The sequence below is a fragment of the Arachis stenosperma genome, chromosome 1 (genome assembly GCF_014773155.1).
Source record: "Arachis stenosperma cultivar V10309 chromosome 1, arast.V10309.gnm1.PFL2, whole genome shotgun sequence".
Taxonomy (NCBI): domain Eukaryota; kingdom Viridiplantae; phylum Streptophyta; class Magnoliopsida; order Fabales; family Fabaceae; genus Arachis; species Arachis stenosperma.
In genome coordinates this window covers 129,201,866-129,224,493 of record NC_080377.1, presented here as the reverse complement: position 1 = coordinate 129,224,493, position 22,628 = coordinate 129,201,866, and the positions used below count along the sequence as shown (strand labels likewise).

General features: G+C 31.2%; 3 protein-coding genes across 4 annotated transcripts; 2 read left to right on the top strand and 1 right to left on the bottom strand.

The window, feature by feature from the left end:
- Nucleotides 1-5,152: 5,152 nt before the first annotated feature.
- On the bottom strand, nt 5,153-8,923 carry LOC130939222 (uncharacterized). Its single transcript, XM_057867346.1, has 3 exons — nt 6,725-8,923; nt 6,462-6,552; nt 5,153-5,946 (listed from the first exon to the last, which is right to left on the bottom strand). Exons 1-3 carry the CDS (start codon nt 8,663-8,665, stop codon nt 5,762-5,764), a joined length of 2,217 nt encoding a protein of 738 aa, XP_057723329.1. The 5' UTR covers nt 8,666-8,923; the 3' UTR covers nt 5,153-5,761.
- LOC130939231 (protein BUNDLE SHEATH DEFECTIVE 2, chloroplastic) lies at nt 8,877-9,787 on the top strand. 2 transcript variants are annotated; one of them, XM_057867358.1, is made up of 3 exons: nt 8,877-9,105; nt 9,208-9,302; nt 9,527-9,787. In XM_057867358.1, the coding sequence occupies exons 1-3, from the start codon at nt 8,980-8,982 to the stop codon at nt 9,567-9,569; spliced, it is 264 nt and encodes an 87-aa protein (XP_057723341.1). In that variant the 5' UTR covers nt 8,877-8,979; the 3' UTR covers nt 9,570-9,787. The 2 variants fall into 2 exon arrangements, with proteins under 2 accessions (XP_057723341.1, XP_057723337.1); XM_057867354.1 differs by having other exon boundaries at nt 9,208-9,356; nt 9,527-9,771.
- Nucleotides 9,788-18,343: 8,556 nt separating this feature from the next.
- On the top strand, nt 18,344-20,110 carry LOC130943149 (protein kinase PINOID 2). The gene is made up of 2 exons (XM_057871057.1): nt 18,344-18,988; nt 19,166-20,110. Exons 1-2 carry the CDS (start codon nt 18,351-18,353, stop codon nt 20,040-20,042), a joined length of 1,515 nt encoding a protein of 504 aa, XP_057727040.1. The 5' UTR covers nt 18,344-18,350; the 3' UTR covers nt 20,043-20,110.
- The last annotated feature ends 2,518 nt before the right edge of the window (nt 20,111-22,628 follow it).

The window sequence follows — 22,628 nt, the reverse complement described above, 5'->3', positions numbered from 1 at the left end:
TTTATCTCTAAGAATGATACACATTAAATAATTGTTGACCTCTTTAACAATGTTTAATATATGAGCCAATATAATTTTTGCTTTGAAAACATCATTTGAAAATAAATTGTCCAAAATATTTGAATAAGAAAAATCAATCAACTCATTAAATGCTTGGTCTAAACAAGAAATAATAATATTTAGAAAAAATATTTCAAATTGATCACCATTTATATTTTTTTCTTATAAATCATTCATCAAATTATTTTGCTTCTTCTTAATCAAAAGTAGTACCCACAAAAAAATGTGATTTTTGTTAATTTGAGTATTTGACAAAAATATAAAAAATAACATGAATTCATAATGATATTATTTTATCTCGACAACACTCATGAAATAATAATAAAGATTTTTCTAAAAGTTTCATTTAATACAAGTATTTTTTTTAGAAATAATTTTTTTTTATAAATTGAAAAAAAAATCTCATAGTATCACTAAGTACTTATTAAGTGTTTCATAACATTACTTATTATTTATAAGAATCTCTTTTTAAATTAAAAGTTTGATTCTTAATAACAATATTACTTTAACAGTGACTGAATTTGATGTTGTAAATTAAATTTTCAGTATTTATTTTTCTAATCACCTACCAAAAATAAACGTGACATAAAACTAAAAAAAATAAAAAGAAAATTAAAGAAGAGAAGAGTATTTTCATTACTTAAAAAAAAAAAGAAAAGAAAAAAAAAAGTGCAAATTGTAGGGTGTTGATTGACTATCCCACAGAACCAAACACACGTTCTTTAATTTTTTTGTGAGGATGCATGCATTATTGTGCTTATAAGATTATATGATTGATAACTAATTAACTATGGCTTCCTATCAGATATTTACATTGACTTTCGCAATGGAATTTGTTGCCTTATATTCCCCTCCCTTTTCTACATATATTTCGAGGGGAGGTAATGTTGTTTGGCATGATTAGACATTAAAATTCAGTTATCTCTTCCAACTAATTAAATAAGAAATGAGAGAAAACTCCTCTCCTAAACTCAATTTTCCTCTATGATTCATGTGTAATTATTAGGTCGGTTCTGTTGTTTTGCACATGGACCATCATATAATAGGTCTATTTTTTATTTTGATCCGTGTTGGGTCTATCATTTTGTTCTACCAACATTTTCATTGATGCCAAAATCGATTTTTCTTTTTCTTTTCGTTTTTCACAATCTCTCGTATCAGAATTCTATTCAAAAATTTATCATTAATCAATAAATTATTGCATGGACGATAAGTCAGTTTTTCTTTATTTTTTACGTTTATGCTTTCTTGTATGTAAGTCCATTGTTTGATTGTTAGCCCCAGTTAGTGTATTTTTGAAAACATTGAAACTTGAAGAAGTCGAACCAAAAAAAAAAAAAAAAATCACACCTTGCCTTATCCGCCTGAGAAGCTCTGATGAAATGTCAACAGGTTTGCTTATGGAACTCCTTAGTCCATTCATAGGGTTTTGAGGAGAAAAAATCTGATTCTCTTATGTTTAGTATGAATAATATAGACATCAAATCCTAATACTTTATCTTGCATAAAAATTTGGAAGTTATATATTTACTATTGTCCTTGAAGAATATATTCATTTTTCACTGGATAGTATAAATACTGATCGAATAAAATACATATGTAGTGCTTAACGTTTTAATTAAGTGTTAATTTCATTTATAACATTTAAAATATTTTATTTTTATTCCAAACGTCTTATTTTTTCTATTTCTAGTAAAAATTGATTTTTTTCTTCTAAAAATACTTTTTTTCTATTGTTATATTTTTTCTTATTATTATTATTATTATTATTATTATTAGGGTAAGACACCAAAAAATTTAAATTAGAGTTTGTTTAGATAAATTTTTAAGAAAATATCTTTTTTTGAATTATTTTTTTAAAAGATCTTTTTAAAATATAAAAGTAATTTTATATTTGAATATCTAATACAAAAATGTCTTTTTCTCTGATAATTATGTTTAAATACAACAATATAAAAGTATTTTTTGTTTATTTATTATATGAGAAATATTTTTTTAAGAAAAAAATTATTTTTAAAATGATATAAATTGTAGCTTCTCAAAAAATATATTTTTTTATTTTTACTTTGGATTAATCTCTACATACAAGTGTTTTGCACTTACAAGCTTTACAAGTCTGAAACCCACTAAACACGCTGCTTATGTTACGTGCCTCTTTAACAATCTTTTAAATCAATTCAAATCAATTAACGCGCAAATATATAACTTCCATTTTTCAAAAGATTTCGTTTCTTTTTTCGAATTTCTTGCCAAATTTGTTGGATCTCCTTCTTGCTTCGTTTTTTTTTTCCGATTTTCATGGTTTCTGAAATCAAGCTTTGAAATTGTTTTGAAGATAATGGAACTTCAGAAATACACCCAAATTATTACGGAAATATCCCAAACGATTACAGAAATATCCCAAACGATTACAGAAATATACCCAAACGGTTCCATAAAGGATTACAGAAATACACATAAACGGTTACAGAAATACACCCAATGGATTACAAAAATACACCCAAAGAATTTAAGAAATACACCCAAACATGGGGAGACAGTATATTTCTTCTCGAAATCTTTTAATATTTTGCTGGTTAAAGATGATGCTCATGACAGAGACAATCTAGAAAAAAAACCTAGAAGAACAGTAAAACAATACCTTGAATAATGTTTCTTCGTTTTTTCTGGTGATTTTTTATGGAGATTTGTATATTTTCTTCTTGATTTCTTCTACTCTTCGCGAGGAGTTGGAACGTGTCTTTTGTTTCGAATGTCGCTTGAATTTTGACTGTTTGCGTTTTGATTGAGGAAAAAGAGGAAGAGTGCGAATCTTTACGATTTGCGTTTTGACTGAGGAAGAAGAGGAAGAGTGCGGCATAATGAACGCGTGCGTTGGACGCTCGATTTTAAAGGAGTGTTGCGCGTATTTTTTTTTTTTTTTTTTACTTGAACCAACTTGTATAGCTTGTAAGACAAAAATGCTTGTATGTGTAGCAAGCCTCTTTTACTTTTACTACTAAAAATTTGTCAAACACGTTAAAAAAATAAAAAATATATTTTATTAAAAAAATCTTTTTTATCAACTTAATGATGTTCAAATAAGCACTTATCGTAACTACTACTATGACCACTATCATTATAATTTTTGTCGCAACTAAGAAAAAATCATAATGGAAAAAAGATATTTTTTAAAAAATAATTTTAATCAAAATACAAAAATGAGATGAAATAAAAATAAGAAGTTTCAAATATTAAAAATAAAATTAAGATTTAATTCAAATATTAAGGATTAAAATTAGAAGTTATATATTTATTATTGTCCGTGAAGAATATATTAATTTTCCACTAGATTGTACAAATACTTATGATCGAATAAAATAGAGTAAAATATCGTTTTTGTCCCTAACATTTCAATCGTCATATTTAAGTCCCTAACGTTTCTAAATTGACTCAATGTTATCCTGTCGTTAGGGATCCGTTAACAGAATTGACGGCGGAACAAAATTGAGACGGTTTTGAAACGTTAGAGACTTAAATAGGATAAAAATGTTGGGAACAAAAACGATACATAAAAATAAATTTTAATTTAATTTTATCTTTTAATAATATCAATTTTTTACTGTACATAGTATTCAATTATTTTTTAATTACATCTATGTAAATTATACTTAATCACATTACTTTCATTTTAAATAAATTCTTTTTTTTTTATAATTTTACTCTTAAAGATTTTTAGTTATCATGAAATGTTTGTAGAATGACAGTAATATGATTAAATATAATTTACTTAGATGTGATTAAAAAATATTGAATACTATGTATAATAAAAAATTGATATTATTGAAGGATAAAATTAAATTAAAATTTATTTCTATGTATCGTTTTTGTCCCCAACGTTTTCGTCCTATTTAAGTCCCTAACGTTTTAAAACCGTCTCAATTTTGTCCCGCCGTCAATTCTGTTAACGGATCCCTAACGGCAAGATAACATTGAGTCAATTTTGAAACATTAGGGACTTAAATAGGACGATTGAAACGTTAGAGACAACTTTAGGACTTACCTAAACGTTGGGGACAAAAATGATACTTTACTCAATAAAATATTATTTTAATTCTTAATGTTTCAAACTTTTGATTAAGTGTTAATTTCACTCGTAACGTTTAAAATATTTTATTTTTGTCTCAAAATTATTTTTCTATTATTATATATTTTTTCTTATTATTCTGCCGCTGTTACTTTTAAATTACTATTGTCATGAAACTACCCATCCTAAAAGCTTAAGCTAATGGGAGAAGGCAACATTCCCCCTCAAGCAAGAACCTCTTTTTTTGGATTTGCTTGATTTCCTATTTTTTCACTCTTTGGTGAACCCCAAAAATAAAAAATAGCATAAAGCAAATAAAAGAGAAAAAAACTTATGTAAAAATCAAACAAACCCAAAAGAGGCTATTGTTTGAAGGGGAATGTTGCCTTTTTCCATCAGCTTAAGTTTTTTAGATGAGTAGTTTCATGACATGGTATCAGAGTTCTATGTCCGAAAGGTCAAGAGTTCGATTCTTGGTGAACCCCAAAAAAGTGTAAAAAATAGCAAATCAAGCAAACCCAAAAAGAGAGGCTCTTGCTTGAAAAAAAATGTTAGAAATATAACCATTAGTGTTACCTTCTCCTATAACTTTTGGGATAAGTGGTTTCATAACAACTACAACTACTACTATAACGACTATCACTATAATTTTCGTTGTACTTAAAAAAAATTATAATAAAAAAATTTAAAAAAAATCATTCATTTTTTTGGTGTTTCTAAAAAATTAATTCTAATAAAAATAAAATAAAATAAAATAAAAATAAAATACGTCAAACATTAAAAATAAAAATAAAATTTAAGTTAAATATTAAAGACACAATTATTTAGCCAGTTATGATTTTTATGAATAAGTGGCACTTGCAAGTTTGGGCACGAGACAAGCTGCGCGTGGGGCCTGTAACTGTATCCAACGATGATTATTATTATTATTTATGAATTTGAGAAAGTATTAAATTATTAATCCTGAAATCACGATGATGACGTACTAGAAATTGAAGCAGTTTGAAGTTTGAACAAACAGTAGAGTAGAGACAAAAAAGAAGGCCACATTTGATGGATGTCATACGTAGGTAAGGTACGAGCACTTCAATCAAGTTCAACTCATGTGAATGCCTCCTATTCCTAAGTCCTATCCCTACGACTACGCGCCTAAACCACACAACAATGCTAATCAACCAACAACCATCAACCGTGTTCACAACTACAATTTATTTCTTTCACCCATAATCAAAACCACATGCTTATTTCCATCTTCACTTCAGGATTCATATCATATAATACAATGTAAACCCAAAAAACCAACAAAAAAAAAAATCATTTTTTCTTTCCAAGGGTGGTGTCCCCTTTGTTATTATCAGGTAGTCAAAATTACTCTCCTAACCTCCTAGGTGCTCTCCAAGAATAGAACTCATTCTGTAGATTGTGTCTCTATTACTATGCTAGCACCCTCATTATTATTAACTATTATTATTTTGCTGACTCTGTCTAAATAGGAAGAATCAATACAAAAAAGACAATACTAGGAATCATGCATGGCTAAGTTCCACTATGGCCAAATTATTATGCAAACCAGGGGACTGAAAGCAGATTGATTCCCTTGGATAACTCTTTTCCATGATGAATTGACTGCTAGAATTACCGGTAATTGAGCTCATAGAGACAAGAGGATAAAGCTTCTTTAGCTTGCATGTTATTGGAATCCATATGAAGGGCATCTTCATAGAGCCTTCTTGCTTGCTGCAGCAACTTCACCTTCTCTTTACTGGTTCCTGGCCTTAACCGAGATCTCTGCTGCAATGCCACACCCCATCTGAACAAAGCTGCTTCAACAATTTCGAGATCCAAGTTAAACATAGCATTAGGACTTTCAAAATGGTACCATCAAGTAAAAGATATATGCAAAACGAGACGGGAGAGAAAAAGAGAAGAGGAGGGGGAGGGGGGGGGGGGGGGGATGTGGTGAAAGATCAATTTAATATCATAAGCAACAACCTAGCCTTATATGTTGCTTATTGTCGATTATTATTATTTTTTCACTAAGCGAAAATTCAAACAGACAAAGAGCATGAGGCCATCAAACATGGATAAAGTGCAACTTATCCATAAGTTACTTCAAATGTGTCTCCATCTATTATGCATGTTTTTGTTTTCAAGACCTATATTCCGATCGCGGTTCTTCTCAGAGATACAACTTCAAAACTATTTTTACCTTAAAATTCAAATAGGGTCATCATATACGGCCCCCATATGCTTTGTACAGGAAATTTGTCAGCAAAATATTTTACAGATGCACTTGTATGTGGAAATTATAAATTTCAAATTCAGGAGACATTACCATCTGGTGCATAAACATTGCCCTTCAACAACATAGCATCAAACTTGTCAATAGCAGCCAGGAATACTCTTTCAGCCTCAAAAGCAGCACCCTGTGATATTTGAAGACAACAATAACTTCAAACAAAAACAAAATAATAAAACAACAAAAGTGAGCTTATCAAACTGGCATATGAAATCATGCCAACCAAACAGCAAAATCACAGAAGCTTTTTTATGAATTTAAGCAAGCTGCTTTCTAGTAAGATGTCAAGAAATGCATACCGGACCAATGTCTGCTATCAATTGCCCACGAAAAGAGAGAGCAAGGCCCCAATTATACAGGGCTCTCACATCATTCGCATCAATTGACAATGCCAGCCTATACTTTCTGCCAGCCTCAACCAGAAGCTCTTCACATTCTTCACATACATCAATAAGCAATGGTGCAACTTCTTCTTTACTAGTGATTTTTTTCCGCATTCCCTTCAGTACTCTACTACGTCTCCCAGATGATGATTGGATGCTACCTGAAAGTAGACCTCGCAGTTCACGACTGATCTTCAACTTTAATTCTCCATGAAGAAGATAAGTGTTTCCTAACTGGCCTACAGCCAATAAACTCATCGGCTTCAGGTCTAAAGCTTTGGAAAATAAGTTAGCAGACCTATATAACATGATTTCAGCTTGCTCTTCATCATGCCTAGCCTTTATAAACACTTTTGCTTGCTTTTGAAGTTCGGTTGCTTCAGCAAGGAACCTACCAAACATTTCATCATCTGATGTCTTTGCAGATGAAGAAGCATTGAGTTCACTCTCACGCCCAGGCAAGTCATCACCATGATGCTGATTGCGATGATCATAATTCATCGCATCTTCTTCAAATGGAAACCTATGAGGCTCATCATCCCTCTTGTCATAAGAAGACGTGAAAGTTTCGTGCCCTTGATTGAGCAACTGCTCCTGCACAAAGGAAGATTCACTTTCCCTGTGTTCCATTCTGACTTTCATGCTTTCAGAATCAAGAAGATTGTCATGGGATTCCCACATGTCTGTTACACTGCTGGAATCCATCTTCAGAGAGAAACTGCGATTATTTGTGAACCTCAATCCTTTGTTCCGGTAACTATATTCTTTCTCATCACGAAATTTATTAGTTTTCCTGCCAACACCTCCTAATCCAAAATCATCATTCTCGGCAATACCCTTTGTTCTTCCATTTCTGTACATATCCGAAACAGATCTAATTGAAGAATCTAGAGAAGAATCCAACTTACCATTCCCTCTACTATCTGAATTTGAAGCCTTATCTTCAACAGGAGGCACAGTACCGTTTCCTGGTGCTTGATCCAATGCTCTATCCACTGTCTCTTGCTTAGCATTTTCTCTGACTTTGTTAGAATTCGAGGTAACTGATTTTTCTCCAAACAAACTTCCAATAGATTGTAGCATCTGGTACCCAGCTTCTCCAGAATCTTTCTTTCTTCTACTACCTTTATTGTTCTCAACAAAAGCCCCATTAGAATTTCCCTCATTATCAATTAAAGCCTTCACAATATTCCTAGCATTCAAAGCCTTCAACTTTATTTTATCTGTGACATCAACATACCCAAAGAAATCACTCTCTTCAATTTTCTTATTCCTGATGGCAAATTGTACATCGCTCTTCAAGTTATTGACCACACCATCGAGTTCATCAAAGAATTCCAACAAGCTCCTCAATTTCTCCAAAAACTGCTTCGAATTCTCGTCCTTATCTTTCCTCTTGGTCCCGCTAATCCTGGCGTCACCGAAGGCACCGCTTCGGAAAAACCCTACGGCGAAACCAACCGCAAAAACAAGAGCTGAAGCTGGAATAACAATGATGGAAGAAACCCTAACCCTGGAAATCGCCATGGCGCAAACAAGGCCCAAGATGAACACGAAAACATTCTTCCTATCATCGATTCCAATGGAAGCGAGAAAGCTGTGCAGCGAATCGGAGTCACCGGCGACTGCAACCTCGTCCCAGCCGCCATAGACAGTTGAGCTAGGAGCACACGAAGCTCTTATGGGAGAAGACGATAATTTGAGAGATTTGGTTCCAAGGGTCCATTTTCTGCTGGAACTGAGAACAAAGCTGCGGCTTCTGAAAACATTGGAACGGAAATGGAAGAGAAAAAGGGAAGAAGAAGTAGATCGAGAATTTAGAATATTAATTGGGTTTTTCGAAAATACGATTTTCATGGAGGAGTGCTGATGGAAGACAGGTTATTGTCGTTGGAGTAGTTCTAGCTGAGTCCACATAGTACACTAACGCGATCTTCTGTTGCAGAACGATGATGTTAGAATGTTAGTTAAAGCCAAGTATGAAAACGACATCGTATGGTAAACATGCCCGCGAAACGGTAAGTCGTTTATATCAACTTGGTAGGTACTTAACGGCTCAAAGTTGTCTCATTTTGTGACCCCATCGCAAGACACGTAGTTGGGGGGGTTAAATGTTGTTATTGTGGAAACTGCAGTTCAGGTGTTTGATAAATTTCCTCTGAGAAGAAGAGATGAATAAAGGGCCTTTGAGAACAGTGATTACCGGTGCTGGAATCATATTGGGTGGAATAGCCGCTTTGAACTTGGCTTCTACTGTGACCCTAAAAACGATTTCCTTTGTTTCTGAGAAGAAACGGGTAAAGATGCATAAGCTAAAGGGGTTTTCTTTTATTTTTCTGCCATGGTTCTTTTATCATGCTCTTGTGTATATGTTCATATATTTGACATTTTTTCCCCAGAAAAAGACAGCGTTGCCTTGTATGGCCTGTAGAGGGAAGGGATTCTACATATGCAAACTGTGCAAAGGGAATGCCACCATTTCATGGTCACCAATGTATGATCCCATTGCAATCAACCCTTGCCTTTGTCCTACTTGTGAGGGAAACAGGTTACCTTGCTTCCTTGTTTCTCTTCTCTAGTATACCAATTGAGCATCACAAGATCACTTGATAATTGCGGTTACATGAATTCCAAGGAAATTACCAAGTGCCTATAAATTTATTCTCTTAGAACATTGTGACCTGCGAGTTATCCTCATCATGTTTCATGGCTTTGTAGGGTCCAACGCTGTCTGAATTGTCTGGGAAAAGGCTATGACTGATTCCAACGAGCATTCAAAGGAAGGGTACAATTCAAAACTTTGGTTGAAATTTGTGTTTTCCATTTAAACCATATATTGTAAGAGCTAGATGCTGCACTTCTTATGTTCAGATTTATCTTTTTTGGTACAAGTTAAGCTTATTAGTTATGCATTATTTCTAGCATTTTGAGAATGAATTGTTGCATATTGTGGTAGTGTGTCGAATGCCACTAGCACTTGCATTATTAGGACTAGGCTTGTTTGGGGTGAGTTTGCTAATTTGCTTCGAGGTTCTAATAACCTATAGCTGCTAATACGTTTATTCATTATGGAATTCAAAAGGCTAACTATGCAAGTAAGGCTACTTGTTTTATGAAATAAATAAATGAAATAAATGTAAAAGAGAATCTCAAGGCAGTAAACTATAACTCAAATGATATAGTATCTCCATTCTCACATAAAAGTAGGGCTGGAAGTGAGTCAAGCCAGCTCATGAGCTAGCTCGAGCTCGACTCGTTAATAGCTCAATAAGCTAAGTTTGTGAGCTAGTGAGTCAAGCTTGAGCTTGGAATTGAGTTCATAAATTAAATGAGCCGAATTTGAGCTTGGATAAACTCAGCTCATTAGCTCGTGAGCTTACTTGATATATATATATATATATATATATATATATATATATATATATATTACTATTTCATATGTATGTATATAATATTAAAAGTATATATTAAATGCATATATAATTTTAAATATTTTTTAAAATATATAAGTTATAATTTATTGATATAGAATTATAAATTATGTATTTATGTTTCTATTATTTGAGCCAGCTCGTAAGCTCGAGCCAACTCGTGAGCTTTCGGTGAGCCGAGTTTGAGCTTAAGAAATAGGCTCGATTGTTAATGAGTCGAGCCGTGAGCCAAGCTCAATTTTTGTGAGTTGAGCTTGAGCTTGGTCTAGCTCGGCTCAGCTCGGCTTACTTCCAGCTCTACCTAGAGGTTTCGGATTTAGGATTTGAATTCTCTAAATTTTGAATTTGTACAAGGTAAAAACAGCCAGAACTTACCTTATTTAGCATTCATTAATTGTTGCAACAATTAATGAAAGCTAAATAAGGCAAGTTATGACTGTTTTTGCTTGATTTTCTTTGGTTACCAAACATTTCCGTAAAATAAATGGTGAGAGATCACAATTTACTCTCTAAAGTGAAATTCAAAATTTAGAGAATCTAAATCCTCATATTTAAATTTCACTCCTAATTTTGAAAAAAAAAATCTCTCAAGTGGGCTGAAGTTTACTTTTAGGCCACTAGTTCTTAACCATGAAGGCCTAGATTTTCAAACGTTTATGGTCCAGCGTTCTATCTTATAAATGCGAAAATTATTATTTCCACCTTTTCATGACTATGGTTACTGGTTTGGTCGTGGGCGAAAAGCGAAAGCCACACTATTCTTGTGGCTTTGCCTATTAGTATTAGTGGATATGAATCGGTTTATGTGTGTAATGCAGGTGTTTATTGTGATAAAAAAAAGGTTCCCCCTAAGATTTAATAAAAAAGAAATAAATACACCATTAAGATATTTCCTAGAACGGCAACCCAAATAATAATAATAATACTTCCTAGCATAGTTTAGTAGATTTAAAAAAAAAAAATTAGTTCTCACCTACTAGCACGTAACTTCTTAGTTCTTACCAAGATTTCTATTTCATCCGGCTGCCGTAATAGCTGTCAAATAGAGAGGGGAGGGTGGATTTGGCTACATTGTTTTGTCGTTGTAGCATTATTGTACCTAAAGGTTACAGGTATGGGTAGTATATGGAACTTTGATGCATGAACATCATTGTCCATGAACTATCACGGTCAGAGAATCAGTTTTAGACTTTTCACAAGAGGTTAAAAGGAAATAATAAAATTCTTTATAAAAGTGATATTTATTAGACTCTTATATTATCAACCCTATCATGTTAGACCTATCAAATAAGGACTAGCTTATCCTTTTACGCTCCAGTCATTTAAGATGATAAGTCTTTTTTTTTGTTGACGAAGTTAGTTAGGAAAGAGCACCACAACATTAGGTTAAATTAAATAAGGATAAAGTATTTTTTTTTGTTGAATAATACTACATATTTAAGTTTTTTTATTAATTAAATCTAATTAAGTTGGTCTAATATAATAAAAATCAGCTATAGCTAACATTATTTTAAGTTTTATTGTTTAACTTGGTTCATTAAAAGACTTAAATGTATAATATTATTCTTTTTTGTCCGATTAATGGTTAAATTAATTTCTAAAAGATGAGTCATTTTCTAAATTTATTCCTAAAAAATTGTATTAATTAAATTAGTTCTTTAAAGATTACAAATTAATCATTTTTATCATTCCGTCACTCAATTAATAGTTTTTGTCAATGATTAATGAAATAAAAATTAATTTAATAGCATGTATGACACCTAGCATGTCTAATTGCATTGGACCTTGAATAAATATGATTATGAAAATCTATAAATTTTATTTTCCCAATTATATTAACCCTAATCCTAATATAACCTTGATAAATCTTCATAAATATATTTGTTCAGCGTCTAATTATATATGCTAGCTATTATGTATGATGTGAGTTAACGTTTCATGTCATTAATTGTTTATGAAAACTATTAATCGAGTGATTGAAGGATGAAAATGATTAATTTATAATTTTTGAATTACTAATTTGATTGATAAAATCTTTCTATGACCGAATTTGAAAAATGAGTCATCTTTTAGGGATTAATATGACTATTAACCCCTTTTTTGTCCTTAAATTTTATGATTTTTTTCAAAATTCTCATAATATTAAATTTCATTCAATTTTGTCCTAACGCTTTCAATTTATTCATTTTTGTCCCTGTTTTTTTATTTGTATCAAAATTATTCTTTAAAATTTTTAATCTTATTCCTAATATTTTACATAGAGTTAATGTCCAAAAATAATTTTGACACAAATAAAAAATATTTAAAAAAATTAAATACAATTAAATATTAAAAATATTTAAAAAAATCATCAATATTAAGAATAAAAAAACGTACTTTACCCTTAAATAAATGAGGACTACTCATGAAAATAATAGTTGCTAGATAGTTTGACATATTTACTAACTTTGACATGACTACACGTGCCAAGTAGCCACTTTCACTATGTTGTTTTCTTAAGGTTTTATATCTGCCGAATTTCCAACCAAGTTTGACTTGAAATTTTTTCATGGAAGCTAAAGTGTAGGATATTTGTGATTGCATAAAATAAAAGTCTTTAATTCTATTAAAAAAGAAAAAGGGAAAAAGAAAGAAACTAAATAGTTCACTAATTACAAATATAATGTTGGATATACATACATGTACAAGCAACTGAAAAGCATTGATGTAGTTCAATTCAAAAGAGAAACATTATGAGAGAGGAGGGAGTACAAATTAGTTCAATTCGCATAACGGCATAAGGTTGCCATTGCTGTTTTCCCCAATTCCCGGGTACGTGTCCTTCACTGAAATTTATGCTCTCCCCATTATATTATACACATGTAATTAGTTTAGCATTTATAATAAGGTGCTGATTATGCTACATTTATTTAAATTGTGCTGCTTGGTTTTTATATGATACATTATCTTGCAGGAGTTTGCCAGATTGGCCACACTTTGTTCAGTGCATGCTCCAAATTATTGAAGAAGAGGAGTGGAACTCTGATACACACTCTGCTCTTAAGATATGCTGAACTTGTTTCTTTCTTTCTGCATGCGTCATCCTTGCTTTAATTTGCTCTCATCTTATTCCAATTCATCTATCTCATTAAATTAACCACATTCTGCCAAGTGCATGCCAATACATTTGATCAGAGGGTATATCTCAGATTCCTGTGTACAAATCAAGTACAATCCCACTTCATATAGTATAGCAGCTTTATCAAATTAAATACGTCTCATTAGTCATTACCTGTTTATTTTTATTCACAGGTCAAAACTTATTATAAATCTCACTCTAATACTCATGTAACTTTATATTCTTTTATAATTTATTAGAATTGCATTGGCAACCTACATCTCAAAGAACCAAGGTTCCGGTTATCCAACTGTAGAATTAGAAATTTAAATAATAAAATAATATATTATGTATAAAATATATAATCTTTTAAAAATTAATTTTTTTATAATTTATTATTTTAAATCGATTAACCAATTTTTCAATTAATTCGCTATCAAACAGTTTTATCTTAAACCTATTTTTAGTTATAAAAGTTGAATTGACCAATTCAGTTCGATTCTTAAGACTATAAAAAAAGCCTCATCAAGATTCAAAACTTAAGAAGAATTCAAATCAATAGATTAAGTGAAAAAAGAAAACAATAACTTATCAAAGACTACATCTTTTATTACTTAAAATATGACCCAACATGCATCCAAATCCAGAGCAAGGGAGTAAGTACATCACTTGTCTATTCAATACGAATGACATTTATTTGTTGTGTTTAACTTTTGTCCCAATTTGATTGCGGGTTCGTTTCCTTTATACAATAAAAACAAGAAGACATCATAAAAGGATGGTGGGGTGTAGAGTGATGGCACTTTTGAAGGGTTGGGGAGAAGTATGTTATGGACCTTTGAGTCTTCCTATATATTTGCCACTCTGAATCACTGCAAAATTTAAATCATTCAGTTCTTGCTGCCTCAAATTGTAACCAAAAGGACAAGATCTTGCAGATAACAAAAATAAACTCCAACAATTTCTAAAAACTATATTAATAGAGCTACATGTATGGAATAATGATTAGAGTTATTGGCTTTATGTGAAATTCATGAAGCAAGAATTCAAAGTAAGATAATCCACAAATCCCAGTCACCAAGTAGGAAACAAGATTTGTGTTGCCATTGAATAATCAATGCCACAACATATATACATGAAGCATCCAATTCCAATTCAAAATTAATCCATCATGCATTTTGTTTTTTCATTATATCCTCAAAATATTTTGCATGAATAAGTTGTGCTTGAATTCCTCTCTTTTGGATAATTACTTTCCCTGCCTGTTCATGTGATCAAATTATTATTAATTTAATGGAAATGAAAATGTGAAAGAAAAAGAGTGTATATTTTATGGGTCCACAAGATCAGCATAATGAAATGGGATATATGTGACAGCTAGTAGTAGTGTATGTACTCTACTCTAGGGGGAAACAAAAAAAAAAAAGATACATAAGACTTAGGAAGAGATAACTCTTTGTTTGACTGATGTATAAAGTTTTAAAAGCGAGGAATATAATGCAGCCAAGCCTCCCTAAAATACTAACAAAGTTAGATTTAATAATTAACACTCATCACATTGAAGTTAGCTAGTTTCTCTTGAAGCTAATAAACTAGGATATATATTCTTCAAATATGATGATATACATAGACACATTATTATAAACAAATAAGGTAAACTACAAAAAATATACCTGAATTATTTTGTAATTGATAAAAATATCTTTAATTTTTATTATTAACAAAAATATCTTTAAATCATTTTAAAACGTAAAAAAAATACACATTCATAAATTAAGACATTTAATGTTAATTAAAAAGAACAATTTGATAAATAGAATTTTTTATATAGCAAGTGAGACTCTAATATTAACGAGTGAGTTATGTCATATATTTTTTTAACAGAATAGGTCTTTAAAATTATTCGAGAATAATTTTGTCGATAATAAAATTTAAAAATATTTTTGTCAACCTCAAATAATTCGAGTGTATTTTTAGTAATTTATTTAAAATATTATCCTACACTAATTTTTAGGTTACAAACACACAAAAACAATTTTAATGTTAAAAATAAGATTAAAGACAATTTTGATTTTGATCTTATATTTTAAGGATCTAAAACAATACTTATTTCGAGATTAAATTATAGGAGTATATATTACCAACTACATTGACAAGTACTACATATATACATCATCAAATAGCATCACATACACTGATACACCTAAGTATATACAAATACAAGAGATATATAGATATGTATATACTTTGAGAGGTGGTGGGCGCAAGTATGGACCCAAGAAAAGTGACCAAAGACAGGTCCCCTACATTCATAATTGGTTCACATGCATAGCAAGAATATCATAAATCATAAATTAACATCACTACTGTATTACTACTACTCCGTACCGTAATTTCTTATGCATATACTCATCATCATTCATACGTAGACACATAAGCTATATTACTAACTCCACTTTAATTTCCAACCCCCCATTTCAAATTGAGGTGGTGAATTCAATTTGGAACACGGGTTCTTCGTGCATCCTCATTCCTAGCTGCTATATACCATTTATTTAATTTTTTCAACGAATAATGTATGTTCACATCTTAATGTGTATATATGGTGGAGTGTTAGACAAGAAGAACCAGGTATCTCTATGATCAATATATGGCAGAGTTTACGATGTCGTTTGCATGCTGCTCCTGCTTTCTATGCTTTGTTATTCGAATAATAAATAAAAAAGAAAAGAAATTATTCTTGATATGCGGTTTACATAAGCTTTAAACACAAAGAGAGCTTGCTTTTGACCAATTCACTTTTAAAAGCTTCGGTTTATAATTAAATTAACTAATTAATTAGTAGTTTATATATCCTTTTACTAATTACTTTGGACTGAAGTAATTTATATATCTGTAATGCACCCAAAAAGATCATTTTGACAATCATTTACCAAATATGAAGGTGAATAGTGGATACTACAATAAGAGAGAGAATAATTTGTAGGCATAACACTTTCTATTGGTAAAAACTCAATTGAAGTCGATTTCATGTGAAGTTGATAGTTAAGAGTCGTTAGATGAAAATTTAATAAAATCAGTCAAATTATCTAACGACTCTCAATTATCAACTTCACGTGAAATCGACTCTACCTGAGTTTCCACCGTATCTATTGTTACCAAATATTTTATTATGTACTTCTCTCTGCTCTTTCAATATATATATTCAGTGTACCAATATATAATACGGTGCACTCCATAATGATGTCTTCCCAAAAGTGTTTCTGGACTTGTTCTACCAATGGCAAGGTTAGCCAGGAAATGTCATATATGTAACATCCATCAATATGCTTCTCAAGTCCTAAAATTAAATCATAGTCATTCAGAGGTTTCAGCACATTCTTGATGAATATATTGTGTTACTATAAATATAAATAACATTAGCTGTACACAAAAAATATTAAAAAATTATCAAAATTTATTATTTTTTATTATTATTTTAGTTATTAATTAAATTTCTTTAATTTAATAATTTAATAATATATTTTAAATTACATTTTTGATTAATTGTTAATTAAAAATAATAAATTAGTTTTCTAGGATTTCTCTTGTATAGATACTATAATTTATTTTTGAGAGTATGTTTAGTTGGGTGATGAAAACAGAATGAAAATTTGTATATGTATATATGAAATAGTTCTATATAATTTTTTTTTTATGTTTCAACAACTTTATCTGTGAAAAGTTTTTAATGATAAATTGATAATTTCATCAGCATATACGTTTGCATACCCGAAATGTCGTTATAGAATATGTTTGGATGGAGAAGTTTGGAGATAGAAGAATAAAGAATCGTTTCAAGCATACCTCAATTAAAGAGACATATATAGAGAACGATAAATATTGATTATATATATTTAGCAAGAAAAATATATATAATATTAGAATTGATGGGCGTTACTTTTTGGAAAACCGCTTTAGAGAGAACAAGAACTAGTGGGTTCGTCAGCAATTGGCCTGACTGCCTGAGACTAAGAGCATGCCTCAAACAAAAGAAAGAAAAGGAAAACAACACCAAAAGCTTATAGTTACTTCATATATCCCTTTTTGGCTGTCTCTATTTTCTATACAAATCCGAAGAAGAAGAATTAAACGTGAGGACTATCCAAAAAATGCCTTGATACCCCTCTTCCCACCACTCCTTCCTAAACAAAATATTATTTCATTTCAAAAAAGAATGAAGAAGAAATAAAAACATTTTCCACGGCTCCCATAAAAATCTAAAGATTCATTTAAGCCTAAACGTTATTACCTGCCGCAGAAAATACTAATTTTTAAGGAATCTTTACTATTATGCTTTTTGACAAAACAAAATTTTCTTAATTAGGATCAATATGTTGCTGCCCGTGTAGCCTCTCATTCAGTAAAAGATTCTTTTAATTTTAATTTAAATCTTTTTAGTTATATCTAAGACAGATGTCAATTTATTTTCCTATGAATAAACACCCTATCAGAAAAACTAATTAATTACACCGAAAAAAAAAATTAAGGATCTATATTTGTTCGAGTGAAATTAAATGTATGAATGATAATTAATAAAAGTGTCACTTTTTGATACCAAAAGAAACATGGGCTCTCTAATGTGTTCAATATACTGTATACAGACTTAATGGCATTTCAAGTTAGTAAAAGCAGACACCCTTTTGTAAACTTTTGTTTTGAATTAATAATAAACGTGACTCTTATATTACATATAATTCTTAAAAATTATAGAAAAAGGGTAAACAATTTTGAAAGTATTAGAAAGAGTCCTAATAATATTGTGAAAAATTGTTATAAAAAAATAGTGATGATAATAAAGGGTTAGTTGATCTATTATATTGATTCTTATTCCAAGTCACATTTTATTTGATGTGTGGCATGTGCAAGATTTGAATGGCAACAAAATTAAAGTGAAGGGTTGGTTGTGCATATAAAATGTTAAGCCCACACCCACACACACTTCCATAACACATATGTTACCTTAGAACCCACCATGGCTACCACCATCATCACCACACCCTCAAGAGATAATAATAATGAACCTGACTACGACAGCAGCTCCTCCTCCGTCACCACCACCACCACCCTCCCTGAATCCACCCGCAGCTGGATGAGCAACCTCAGCTTCAGCAGCCTCCGCCGCCAGAGCTCCGTCTCCGTTTTCTCCTCATCCTCCGCCATCACAGACACCCCTTTGTTTCTGACTTCTTCTTCTCTCCAAAGCAAGCCGCACAAGGCGAACCAAGTTGCATGGGAGGCCATGCAGCGGCTCCTGAGCCACCACGGGCGCGTGGGGCTCGACCACTTCCGGTTGCTGAGGCGGCTGGGGAGCGGCGACATAGGGAACGTGTACCTTTGCCAGATAAGGAACCCGGTGGTGGGGCTTCCGCAGTGCTTCTACGCCATGAAGGTTGTGGACAGAGAAGCACTTGCCATAAGGAAGAAGCTTCATAGAGCGGAGATGGAGAAGGAGATTCTTGGAATGCTTGATCACCCTTTCTTGCCAACTTTGTACACTCAGTTTGAAGCTTCTCACTACTCTTGCTTGCTCATGGAGTTCTGCCCCGGCGGCGACTTATACGCTGCTCGCCAACGCCAGCCCGGCAAGCGCTTCTCCATTGCTTCCGCTAAGTAAGCACTTTTTCTAGTATTATAAATTATCATAGGAGTAACAGTTTTTGTGATTTGTAGCTATCAATTGGTCATTACTAATATTTTTAATGGTGTAAGATTATATTTAATGGCGTGGGTGTGTGTAGTTTCGTTATGCATGATACAATGGTGCTAATTAAGTTAAGAAATTGATAGGTTCTATGGAGCGGAGACACTTTTGGCGGTAGAATATCTTCACATGATGGGGATAGTGTACAGGGATTTGAAGCCGGAGAACGTTCTGGTGAGGGAAGACGGCCACATAATGCTATCGGATTTCGATCTCTCTCTCAAATGCGACGTCGTTCCCAAGCTCCTAAGGACCAAAACTACCACCAGATTGGAACGCACCATTAAGTCCACAAAGACCAGATCCTGCGCCACCGCACCCATCCAGCCAGTACTCTCATGCTTCTCACTATCTTCATCAAGAAACAAGAAACGTTCCCCGACCGTTACAACCGTCATAACAGAAAACGCTAACCACGTTCAAGAACTCGATCCAGAGCTCGTAGCGGAGCCAATAGAAGCAAGGTCGAAATCGTTCGTCGGAACGCACGAGTATTTGGCGCCGGAAGTGATCTTAGGTCAAGGCCATGGCAGCGCCGTGGATTGGTGGACTTTCGGAGTGTTCTTGTATGAGATGCTGTACGGAAGAACGCCGTTCAAAGGCGAGAATAATGAGAAGACGCTGTTGAATATTCTCAAGATGCCGTTGGTTTTTCCAAGGATTGCGGTTACTAGTAGCAAGGAGTATGAGGAGATGGTGAAGGTTCAAGATCTTATAAGCAAGCTTTTGGTGAAGAATCCAAACAAGAGGATTGGCAGTTGCATGGGTTCTCTTGAGATTAAGAGGCATGACTTCTTTAAGCCTGTTAATTGGGCTTTGATTAGGTCTATTAAGCCACCCGAGGTGCCTAATCATATCAATAATAACATCCTTAGGAGTAGGGTTTTCATGCCTAGTAGATTAACCAAGAAAGAAAGAGATCAACCCTATAAGCTTAGTCATCATCATTTTGAATACTTCTAAGAATGTAAATACTTTACCTCAACTTTTCTCACCACATATATATGTGTTTCTTCCTTATCATCAACATATGAAGCGTACCTCTTTAGCTTATTTTTTTTACTCATGTTAGATATTTCAAGAATTAATTTATTATGAATTTAAATTTTATTTAAAAATTTATCATTCATAAATAAATAATATATAAATAGAATTTAAATCCTAACATTTATTTAAAGAGATTAGTGAGGCAATCAATGCTTGGTTATGAGATTAATTATTACTAGTATTATTGTATGAATGACCAAGGGCACTATGCATTGAACTTACAATTTATTCACTCATTATAATGATATTAATAATGTCTCAACCAATAAATTATCGGGTAGTTGAGGACTTGTAGGTATAAAAAAGTGTGATCCCCATATGTACCCAAAGGAAAAGTGGGATCACATAATTGTCCTAATGTGACTCCCATGAAAGCTTATATGAATTCATGTGATGACAATAATTACACTTCTCATTGACGATAAAATTGAAGGAAGAAAAGAAAAGGGAGCAGAAATTAAAAAAGAAAAAGAAACTTTTAGTTAGTTTAACAATATTTTTATGTATAGAACATTGTATACTTTATATTTTCCCTTATGGCTGTGTTCATATCTGCGCATTCGTATGTCCTTTTCACCGAACGAAGGAAAGGAACAGAAAGTACATCGTTCCTGAGCTACTTTATCTACTCATTCTTTTTGGTAAATTGTGGTATTTATCTATTAGTCATTATAATAAGAATTTAAGATTCTAAAAGCTCATTTGCGGTTATGATTGCTCATATTTTACGGTTGAGAAATGTACTTAAACAAAAGCTTACTCTAATCAAGGGTAATGAATATCTAGCAATTAGTTAATAATAATAAAAGCTGAGAGGAGATTTGGGAATTGTGTTGCTAAGTGTAATGATGAGGTAAGAGAAGGGAACAAAAGGACTGTAGGCTGTGTGGACCATATACTTTATTAATTATTTATTTTATTTAATATTAATATTTATTAATTATTATGATAATTAATAAATATTAAATAAGAAAAATTTTGACATTTTTTTAATTTTTCTAATATTAGTGTACTTTTTAATATAGTAAAAAATCATAGCAATCCTAATTTTTAAGAATTTTTTGTTTTTTATTGTTTAATCTTACTGACATAGAAACTAGAGAGAAACCAATCAAGATGCACAAGGAATCCTTTCCTTACCTAAAGACTAAAATATCTATAAATAAATCATAGTATATTCATTGTTAGTGTATATATAGGTTATGAGAATATACGAAAATACGAAAATTATTTATATTATAGTCATTTGATTAATTTAAGTAATTGAAAATAAATATGATTAATAAATGATATATAAGTAATATATTTAATATAATTATTAAATTCATGAAAAAATATATTTAACAGTTATTATATTTATAGTTATTGTTTTTTATTTTTATTAGACACATTTAATTTTAATAATTTAAATTAATTCAATGACTATAAATATATTTTTACATTTTTATATAAAAATTTTATTCTTATATATCAGATACATTCCTTAAGTAGTATTTATAATGACTTATCTCTTAAATAAGAGAAATATTATATACAAATTTTTTTTGTTAATTAAGTTTAATCAATTTAATTTAACATAATAAAAATCAGTTATGATTAATATTATTTAAATTTAATTATTTAATTTAGTTAAACTTAGTTCATAAAAATACTTAAATGTATAGTATATTATCCGTTAAATAATTTCCTAAATCCAATAAAATCATGGTTTAAAATTTAGTTGATGATGACATAACAGAATATAGCACACTAAACTAATTAGTATTAAACTTGTAAATGTATTTTAGTCATAGAGTTTAATTTTTTTCCTTAAAGAAAATTATTGAGAAAGGGTAAGGTAAAAAAAGTCATCGTAAAGAAAAAAAACTAACACCACCGACTACTATCCCTTTAACTCAAATATATATGGCAGTTCAACTTTCTTCCACCATAAAAGAGAGGTTTCTAATTTGAAGATCATGATCTGTGTCATTTAAGTGATAAACTTTTGTCATATATCTCTAAAGGGAAGACAGAATAAGTCACCATTAGATTTAGGGGATTGTAATGGAGTACAATATTAATAGGAAAGGATCAGCTTTAAGCTTTTATCATGACTCTCATCTCATACACTTCTTTAAACACATATATGAGCTGTAACATGTATGTGTCAAAGTAGTCAGGTACTCATATCACTTTTTTCTCATTTTCTTTTTCTTTCTTTATTTGTGCTATGAAGGGATTCAACACTCAAGAGTCTATTATGGGTTAGTGTTTTTAATGACTATTACATACATATGGTTCATACTTGATAATACTGAATCATAATTATATATTTTCTTTTGGATAATTATTCATATTATTAATATAAAAATTAATTATTTATATATATATATAATAAATTTATTTATACTGATGATACATACATTAAAATTAGGGAGCTACTCAAATGAAGATGCAAAAAACATCTTTTTATGAAGATGATTTGTATAAAAGTGTAATTTATTGATTTGGCCACACTTC

Excerpts from the sequence above, each read along its gene's own strand:
- LOC130939222 (XM_057867346.1), bottom strand. The coding sequence starts at position 8,665 with ATGAAAATCGTATTTTCGAAAAACCCAATTAATATTCTAAATTCTCGA. Across the intron at positions 6,553-6,724 it reads TGATAGCAGACATTGGTCCG|GGTGCTGCTTTTGAGGCTGA; the intron begins GTATGCATTTCT and ends CAAATATCACAG. Across the intron at positions 5,947-6,461 it reads CAATGTTTATGCACCAGATG|CTTTGTTCAGATGGGGTGTG; the intron begins GTAATGTCTCCT and ends TTGTTGAAGCAG.
- LOC130943149 (XM_057871057.1), top strand. The coding sequence starts at position 18,351 with ATGGCTACCACCATCATCACCACACCCTCAAGAGATAATAATAATGAA. Across the intron at positions 18,989-19,165 it reads TTCTCCATTGCTTCCGCTAA|GTTCTATGGAGCGGAGACAC; the intron begins GTAAGCACTTTT and ends AGAAATTGATAG.
- LOC130939231 (XM_057867354.1), top strand. The coding sequence starts at position 8,980 with ATGAATAAAGGGCCTTTGAGAACAGTGATTACCGGTGCTGGAATCATA. Across the intron at positions 9,106-9,207 it reads TTGTTTCTGAGAAGAAACGG|AAAAAGACAGCGTTGCCTTG; the intron begins GTAAAGATGCAT and ends TTTTTTCCCCAG. Across the intron at positions 9,357-9,526 it reads CCTACTTGTGAGGGAAACAG|GGTCCAACGCTGTCTGAATT; the intron begins GTTACCTTGCTT and ends ATGGCTTTGTAG.